This window comes from Abrus precatorius, unplaced genomic scaffold (genome assembly GCF_003935025.1).
Source record: "Abrus precatorius isolate BTA unplaced genomic scaffold, Abrus_2018 Scaffold11, whole genome shotgun sequence".
Lineage (NCBI taxonomy): Eukaryota > Viridiplantae > Streptophyta > Magnoliopsida > Fabales > Fabaceae > Abrus > Abrus precatorius.
In genome coordinates this window covers 20,640,219-20,650,153 of record NW_020874303.1, presented here as the reverse complement: position 1 = coordinate 20,650,153, position 9,935 = coordinate 20,640,219, and the positions used below count along the sequence as shown (strand labels likewise).

Sequence of the window (9,935 nt, the reverse complement as noted above, 5' to 3'; positions counted from 1 at the left end):
ACTATACACTTTAATACTTTTCCAAAAGATAAAGCCTATTGCTGCTATAAATTCCATACGACAGCTTCCATTCACCTTCCAAAGTCATTGACACGGGAAACATTGAAAGGTGGATAGGTTCATTGCTTGGTATCTCTATTTATTGACAAAATGACATTTTATTTGTTTGTAGCAAGTAACAGTCACACTATACACAAAACTAGGAAATTAACCTTAAATGTTATGAGTGATGCCTAGAGCTAGATTAAGTTGTTCTCACAAAAAACAGATTGAGATGAATTGTATTCCTTATTAATCACTCGGTATAACCCATCAAGGCATCAAGAAAATTCGCCACCCTTTCTTTTTAAGGGTAGAAAATGAAAGAGAGTCATGTCATATTCTTTTTGTTATTTAGATGACAGAGTAATTTCGACATTTATCCTTGAATTGTTTTGGATTCTCCATTCCTTCTTCGTCAGTGATTCTATGTATTCTTAAGTATCATCAACCAATCCAAGAGAATTAAAGCTGTTAATTTTTGGTATTATTCTAAACAGGGTTATGTTATGTTATTTATTTAAGATTATTGGTATCGAATGAGATTTTGAACTCTCTATGCAGCAGTTATTTTCCATCCATAAGATTGAAGACAGTCATGCACTCTTCATGATATGATTTTGGTTTACTGATTAAAAGAAAAAACATTAGAAAATAAAGTTTCTTACACTCCGTGTGGTCGAGAAAAGAAAAAAGGTCGAAATAAATGTGAAAACATATATTATTTGAATGAATGCAAATATTCACTTTATTTGAATAATTGAAAGAATGAATCGAAAACAAATAGCAAATATACGTAAAAACATTTTCAGCCTTATATAAAGAAGAATGAGAGAAATAAATGATAAAAGTTAAAAGATAAATATTTTGTGAGTTGCACACCAAAAATAAGTGAAATAAATTACACCACGTAATTTTTCTTTCACCTAATTTTTATCTTTTGTCAAAAGAATGAAGTGAAGAATTTCTAGTTAATGTCTATAATCTCTATTTCTCTTCATCTTATTTTTACTCATTACGTGTCTGATTTCACGTTCGAACATGACCTTACCTAATTTTTAACGCTCCCCAGTGGTGTCTAACATTAATGCGAGTCCAGAGAATTAAGACACAGATCTATACACACACAAACAAACGTAAAAGTGTGAAACAGTTCAAACGTGATTAACATTGCATGCTCGTCCAAAATTATTATTTTTTAATTTTAAAACAATTTGATATTCTCAGTGTGCTGAACATTTTGATGCAAGACTTTCTAATACAACACTTATCTCAATCTCATAAAGCCAATGTGGTAAGATGATTAGATAAAAGCATTGAAAAATAGATGAAGCAACTGTTTATGGTCATAACAGTGACAGGAACGTGCTTGACTGAACATAAGAAAATTAATTAATAAACTTACTCAAAACGTGCAGTAATTGGTGTTGGCATAATAAGGGGCGGCATGGAAAGCCTGCTAGGAATCTTAGAACAGGACCACTTTTTATTTTGATTAGTTGTCACATGTCGCATGATGTCGGCATTAGTATTAGAATACCGTTCACTACGTGGTTCCCCATAGTCCAAATATTTTCATTTGTGTTCTGGACAAAAAGATGAACAATACATTAGAAAACTTAGAAGTCTGCTACGATTTTTCACTGCTGCTATGTTTGACTATATGCATATGTTGTAAATTTCTGTAGTTGATTATGGAGTTAGGAAGTTAGGACAACCACACAGAGCGGTATAAATGGTGGGATGATAACAAATTCTCAATCAAGTGGCTAATTATATTTATAAATAAAAGCTGAGGATTGAGGAGGGCTTATAGCAAAAACTCAGTCAAAGAAACTATAGGAGTGTGTTAAATTGTCCCATGTTTATGCTTGTCAATGATGGGTTCTTTTTATATTTGGAAAATAACCAAAACTTCTCTTCATGAATTTCATGTTATTTTTTTTTATTACATTAAGATTAATACTTTGGTCAAAGTTTTGTCAAGGGTCATAATTCAATATTGTAACACACTTGGGCGCATAAAAGGTTCAAAGTCTTACTGTTGAAATTAGAGTTTTTGTCATGGATTCAATTCCTGTGATGACTCAAAACTGGAGTAGGTATTAAGAGGGAAATGATCGACTTCAAGCTCACATATTTTTCTCCCCCTTTTTGGAACACAAGAAATATAAAAAAAACAAAAAAAACAAAAAAAAAAAAACAGGAAAAGGACTAAATAACATCCTACCTTGGCTATACTTGATAGCATACATGGTTTTCATCATAAGAGATAATATTTTGTTCAAACTATTATTTGAGAATTTTCAAACAGAAAAAAACACATAATAAGTGGTGATTTGAAGGAAGACAAAATAACAGTGGTTGAGTGATACGATTCAATAAAAAGTTAGGTCGTAACTACATGCTACAGTTTTTCACAAAATGATATACACTTGATTTAAAATTTTTAAATCAAATTCATAATATTCAGTTTTAGGGAGTCTTTGGGAATTAGGACCAACAAGATATATGATTTGAGTGTGAAACCCTTTTGGGATTGGGATAGAACCACGCACGGGTTCGAATGACAACTAAAAGCAAATCTAAGACATTTTGATTTTACAAAGTTTAATAAATCTTTGATAGTGTTAATATTTTGGAGTAGGATTAGATATCTGATAGTTGTAGATCTAGATGAGACAACAGATTAGACAGGTTGAGTGACAAAGTTGTACAAGTACTCGCAAAAAATACAACCAATAATAGGGAAAATGAGAAAATAATGTGACAGTAGTAGTAGGCCCCAAGGAGAAGAAAATTGACCTTCATATCAAATATTTAATGCCATCAATCCACCACCACATGAATTATAACAATTATATGTAAATTCATATTTTTTCATACTTCTTATCTATGTCTTTCTCCAATTTCCACATAAAAGTAATTTTAATAAACTCTACATAAATACTAATTAGTTGTATCATAGAATTGATTCATTGGGATTAGAGAGGACTCAAGCTTCCTGTTAGGCTAAACTTGAAAGGAAAAAAAAAAAACTCATCAAATAAATAAATTAAGTTTAAGTCTTAATTTTTTAAAAATTATATTTATTTAATGTTAAATTTAACTTAATCTAAATTATTTCTATCCTTGTTTGAAAGCTAGGGATGATGCCTGAAATCAAAATCAACAAAAATAAACATTAAAACTGAAAAGTGCTCATTATGGGTATGGCTGTAGGATGGGCACAGCTTGTGGTGTTAGTCCTTTTCTTCCCCTCTTTAGTGTGTAGAACTTTTTCCGTTTGCTCGTAAGATACAATTACAAGCCCAGCCCACGCCCATTATGGGCCCAAGTTATTCAATAATGCAATTATGGTACTGGTGATTGTGAGAAGAAAAGTGGCTTTTTCACTTGAATAAGTTTCAAATTTATTTTAAAGTAATATTTATTTATGTGGTAAAAGTCAAAAAATGAAACTATGCAGAGGCTACGATATGGTTAACTCTTGTTTATCGGTATACCTACACCAAGAATAATATCCGTACCCCAAAACGAAGTATATGGGAGTGGAAAAAAGAGAAAAAAAAAATACAGAAATAATAATAATACGATGTTTTGAAAAAATAAAAATATTATATAAATGTATTAATATAATTATTACAACAACAAAAAATGCTATCCTACGCATGAACCCATTGCCTATGTGGAAAAGGTCAAACCCTTTGTGGGTGACTCTCAAATGTCTCTTTTATTGCTGTAGAGATGGAAAATGACATGTTGTTTCTCGTGGGAAAACTTGCCCAAAGCTAATAAAAAGAAAGAAGAAAAGAAAATGATTGACGGTTGACCGATATAAATACGAATTAGTAATTACTTTTTAACTTTATAATTATTTATCTTTTATTGTTGTTTTACATAAAATAAATAAATATTATTTTATAAAATTAGGAATTAAAGTAATCATTTAAAAATTTCGAAACTAAAATAATCAATACAAGAGATTAAAATTAAAATTTACTCAAAATATATAAACCTATTAATTAGTGTTTCAAAAACTTTGAGACGAGTGTGTGGCGGATATTTTAGTAATCAGTAATGAGTTGACATTAATCAGTCATTTTCAATTATATTCAATCTCATTTATTATTTATTATTATGAAGAGACGTGTGGTAAAAGGTTTATATAAATTTAAGCCCCTTATTATGAGCATATTTCACCAAATAACTCACATAATAATTAAGTTAATATATTTTATTAATTATTGACTTAAATACATTGGTTTAACATCAATTCAAAAGTAAAAATACTTTATTCTAAGAATATATAAAACAAACAAATTGTTTGTGTTATTTGAAAGAGCTTTTTATGGACTTTATTTGGGTTAATGAAAATAATTTGTCCTTTTTAAGCATTCATATATCTTCACTTGATTGACGAATTTGGTAACAAAAATATAAAGGATTTAATTTTCTTCTCAATTTTTTAAACTTTTTTTTTACTAATTTGATTAAATATTTGATGATGTAAATATATTTTTTATAATTTATTATGTAATTTATTTGATACACTATTAAGATGAGCCCGTTTACTAAATATCCAAAATTTTAGTCAAATAAACTATAAATTCACTAAAACATCTTATCAAACACGTGTTTTCTTAAACTGATTCAACCAATAGAAATTATAAAAACTAGTTAAAAAGGAAAAATTTGAATAAATTCAAAATAAAAATTAATTTATCATTAAATTGGATCATATTTTAGAATAATTTGAAAATTATTCTGATCTAATTTAAATTAAACTTATGCATGTATAATATTATTTATGAAATTACCATATAACTCATAGTTGTATAAATAAATATCCATGAAATTATGCTATTAATTTTCTTTCACGTTCTCATCATCTGAACAATGTTTTACTAATATAATATTTTTTTTATAACTTTATTAATTGTGAACTTGTTTGGAATTTTTTTAATCTCGCATTATTTTTTATATAAAAGAACATGTTTTAATAAAAAAAATATGTAAAGAAAAAAATCTTTAACAAAGTCACACCATTATACAATAAAAGTATTATTTTAAAATCAATTATATTTAATTTTTTTTAAATTTATTAATTTTTATCATTTCAACACATTATATTTGTAATTAAAAAGTTAAGCCAAAATAATTTTTAATAAAATATTATTTAAAATAATTTTATTGTATATATAATTATTTATAAAAATATAAATTTTTGTTATTTAATTGTTAAGTTACATGTATATTTATTCTAAAATAAAATATACGTACATTGTATGAGCTTTTAAACTAATTATCATATTCATTGTGTATTTTAAATTTTGTTTCTATTTTATTAATAAATAAATAAAAGTAAATAATACAATTTAAATTAAATTTAGTCGGTATAAATTGAATCAAATTTGACCTTACAACCAATAATATATGGTAAAATAAGAAAATGATGTGATTGAATCAGATGACTTCTTCCACTAAATTAAAATATGTTAAAAGTCAAGCATATTTGACCTTAAAATAAATTAAAATATCTTATAAATTCAGTTCACTTTAAATAAGGTAAATGCGTCCTTTACATTTTCATTCCGTTCACTTTTTTTTTTTTATGGATGCAGAAATGATGTACTGTGTAATGTTCTTCCAAAAGCAAAACCTGTTTGTTGATCTTCTTGCCAAAGAGAATGCCACATATAATGTAAATGTGAGCAATGTAAAGTGCTTTATCGAAGAGATAAACCTTTCTATGCATATTTTACAAAAGGAACTAATTTTCAATCCTTGTGAAACTGAGTTTTGAATGATGTCCAAAGAGGCTGTATGTCTAAAAACAATCGCTTTGCAACTACTCTATTAGTCTATTAGTCCCTTTCAGTCATAGCACTACCCGTTTTAAAAATACAACCAATGAGAGTTTGACCACACATCAAATAGAGTTGATATCCTACACACCCACTTATCAATTTCTCCTTGAAATTTTCTTCTTAATCTTCACAAATGATGTGAAGGATGCACTTAGACATCATGTAAATCAGTGGGCACCATATCAAACGATCTTTTTGTTCAAAAGTAGCTAATTCATGTCGTTTTTCCCTTGCAATACAATTAATGCATGTATGATTGCATAACTGCTCTTATGATAAAGTTTTATGGTTGATTAAGAAAAAAATAACAAATGAAACGTTAAATCATGTGTACTTGGAGTTGGATAGGCTTTAGAAGTCACATTTGGACGTACGAGCCTATATGGGTATCATGGTGGTAGCAGTAGCATGATATCAAAATCTTGCTCAATCCTCAGTTTATCATCTGAAGTTATAAAACCTAGTAACAGATGTAGACTGTAACTGATATTTTGGATGGAAGCTCAATATGTTATGAGTTGGAGCTTGATGCGTACCCGTTTAAGTATTAATCCATCGATTATTAGGATGGGCATAAAAGAGAGCACACTTCACCGGTCAACACTAGTTAGTCAAGTTGGCAAGGTTTATTTTTTAAGTAAGATTTTGAGTTCAAGTGTTGTAAATAAATAAATAAAAAGATATTAGACTTTATTCCCCTTAAATGATTCATTCAATTTGACACGTATTAGTTAAGATCTAATGTAATTTTTGGATATCAAGGTAAAAATAAAAATAAAAATAGAGAGAACACTTCTGAACTACCTTTCCAAACGAGCCCTTCAATTATTAGTATGGACAATTTACTCTCCTGATAAAATATATTTATGGGTCATGAAAATTTTTACCTGAATTAAAATAAATAAAAAAGAGACAGAAGGAGAGGAGGGATCAAGATGGAGAAAGTGTTCTCCCAAAGGTCAAGTGCAGTTATGTGTTAGGTAAATTCAACCTAACTAGTAGCCATCCATAGACCATCTTTGTATATGATATCCTCTTCCAAACTTGAACTTGTTTGGCTGTAGTACCTTTTATTTACTAAGGATTAAATGCAAATGCATGGGCAAGTTCATCGCACGTTTATAACATGGAAGATAATGTATCTTCCAATTAATTAGGCAAATGTGGCAACCAAAAAATATTGTGTAATCTCGTAAGGTCTTACATTCAAGTTGTCAAACTAGGCAGTGCCTTCTATAGGGCTTTGAAAATGGGTAATAAGCCCTTACTTTTATATGGAGGGTTGCCCCAAAGTTAACAGTTTGTCTTTTTACATGAATCCTCAATGCTCAGAGATGTTCAAACCATGCCCAATTTTGTAAGGGCTATATTTGGGTACATAGGGTAACTACTATTGCTATTTGCCCATATGGTTTCTTTAGACTTGGAGGCCTAGGAATCTATCCCTCGATGAGAATTGAATGAATTTCTATACGCCAAACACACACCCCACATGTCAGAAGGCAGGTTCTAATCTAAAGTTTGGTTCATTTGTTTCTCAGATGTCAGTCCAAATCAGAGGCAAGTAACCAAACAAGAGAAAATCAAGTGTGACTAAAACAGTAGTAATTGTAAGGTTTGATTAACTTAATAAAACTTGCTCTCCAAGAAACCATGCAGAGTCTTTTCACATTACATGCATGCTCAGTTTTAAAACTATACTTTCAACATAATGGTTTTTAAAGAGGCAGCGGAAATAAGGTTCTCAGTATCTATCATAAAGCAATATAATGATATGACATCAACTTTGTACACGAGCTAGAAGATCAACTATGAGAAAAAGATTGGGTTTGCAAAATAGCTGTGTATATAAAACGCAGTTACACTTGTATATTATTGTGGTAATGGTGCAGGTAGTTAGGTACCAAGGAATTCAGCAGTTAAAAATTATTAGAATGGGAAAAAAAAATAGTATTACCATCAATTTTTTAAAATTATGTTGAGTAAGAATTTATAAGTAAAAATCAGGAAATATGCCCTTGGTTGCCAAATAGTTGCAGAAACAAGAGACTTTAGGTAATGGTGAAGATTAAGTTCTATTCTAAATACAAAATAAAGAGTTTTAAAAAAAACGAACTAAGGAATGGCTGTGATAACAATTCACAATCACACACTCACATAATGAGAAAGGACTCAATGTCTATATTTTGGAAGCAGGGAACCTAAACTATGCCTCCTCTAAACAACTAACCTTTTCCTTTGATAAAAGATAACAAAGATAGGGATCCCAAATTAAAAGTTCTTTTTTTTTTACCATCAAATTAGAAGTTCTAAAAGCTCAAAAAATAGACCGTGCTTTCCTCACAAAGCATGGACCCATAATACAGTGCTTGTCTCAAAAAGCATGGGCCCATATTGATATTGGACATTTCTCCTGTTTATGGGGCCAACCAGGAAACAGAATTACAGAAGCTTGAACTGCCACGTGCGTTAGACTGATCCTATTCGTTAATGTAGCTTCAATCCTACATTATAAATAGCAGTGTCAATCACATTATCCAGATACCAGTTTAAATCTTTCAAAAACTTTGTTTCTTAAAATCACATGGCTGAATTCACTGCAGATATGCAAAGTTTTAGACCCTCGTGTCCTTTCTTGGATATTGATAACATGGAACTGACAAATCAATTCAAAGGGGTGATGCCATTCTCCTATGACAGCTTCTTGGGCTCTCTAGAACCTGAATTTGCAGGAAACTTAGAAGAAAGTTTTCTAGGCCTTGTGCAATGTGTCAGTCACAATGCAGTTCCAATTTCACTCCCTATTTCTTCAGCAGAAAGTGAAATCCATGAAGGTAAAAAGAGGAAAGCAATCGATATGTGTGAACCAAGTTCTGCAAATTCCACTCCTGCAGTTTGTGAAAGTGGAAGAAAGATAAAAAATGTAAATTTTCTTTTACCAGTGTTCTTTTATTCTGATTATGTACCGTTTCTGGACATTAATTTTGACACATATGCATGACAGTGATTAGTTTTTTGTTTATTCTGCATGATTTTCAGTGTTCTGGAGGAGGTAAGAGAGTAAAAAAGAATGTAACAGAAGACAAGAAACCGAATGAAGTAGTTCACGTTAGAGCCAAACGAGGTCAAGCTACTGATAGTCACAGTTTAGCAGAAAGGGTATAGTTTCTAAATCCCCTTCACACCAAGAAAGCAATTTTCGAAGAGTTAAATAATTTTTATGATGATAAAGATGAATGAGGACTAATACATATTTTTCATCTATTATTATTCAGGTTAGAAGGGGAAAAATCAATGAGAAACTTAAGCGCTTGCAGAACATTGTCCCAGGATGTTACAAGGTAATGAAATTTTTCTTTACAAAACCTTGGTGTGTGTCTTACTTTTAAAGTCAATATCTGATTTCTATTTTTATTTTGATTCATTTGCGCATTAATGGACTTGCAGACCATGGGTATGGCAATAATGTTGGATGAGATCATAAACTATGTCCAGTCCTTGCAGCATCAAGTGGAGGTAAGTAATAAAAAACAAAATCAAAATAAAGTAGCATTCATTTATTGCTCGCAAAAGATGCTTGAAACAAACTTAATATTTAATATAACTTGTTTGGCTTTACTTGCAGTTCCTCTCTATGAAGCTTACTGCAGCAAGTACCTTTTATGACTTCAATTCAGAGACAGATGCTTTAGAAACAATGCAGGTGCCTACTCCTAAATATTTCACAGCCTTTTGTCAATTAAAGGAAACTTTTTATTTAGTCTTGTGCATTTGGTATAGTAATAGTATGCATGAAATCCTCTCCATCTTTGCATGTGCAAATAGATGGTAATATAAAAATATGTTAGACATGGTTATGAATAATTGATTGTCATAATTTGTAGAATTATTACTTTGTTTATTTATTTAGTTATTTATTTATGGTAGAGAACAAAGGCATCCGAGGCAAAAGAGTTGGCCAAGTATGTGAGAGAAGGATATGAAGGAGTTTCTTGCTTTCAACCAACTTGGCCTTGGTCCCTGTGA

The 9,935-nt window shown here is 30.1% G+C and overlaps 1 protein-coding gene across 1 annotated transcript; it reads left to right on the top strand.

Moving 5' to 3' along the window:
- Positions 1-8,493: 8,493 nt before the first annotated feature.
- LOC113855800 (transcription factor BEE 3) lies at positions 8,494-9,935 on the top strand. Its single transcript, XM_027487430.1, has 6 exons — positions 8,494-8,832; positions 8,949-9,068; positions 9,185-9,250; positions 9,357-9,425; positions 9,535-9,612; positions 9,837-9,935. The coding sequence occupies exons 1-6, from the start codon at positions 8,494-8,496 to the stop codon at positions 9,933-9,935; spliced, it is 771 nt and encodes a 256-aa protein (XP_027343231.1).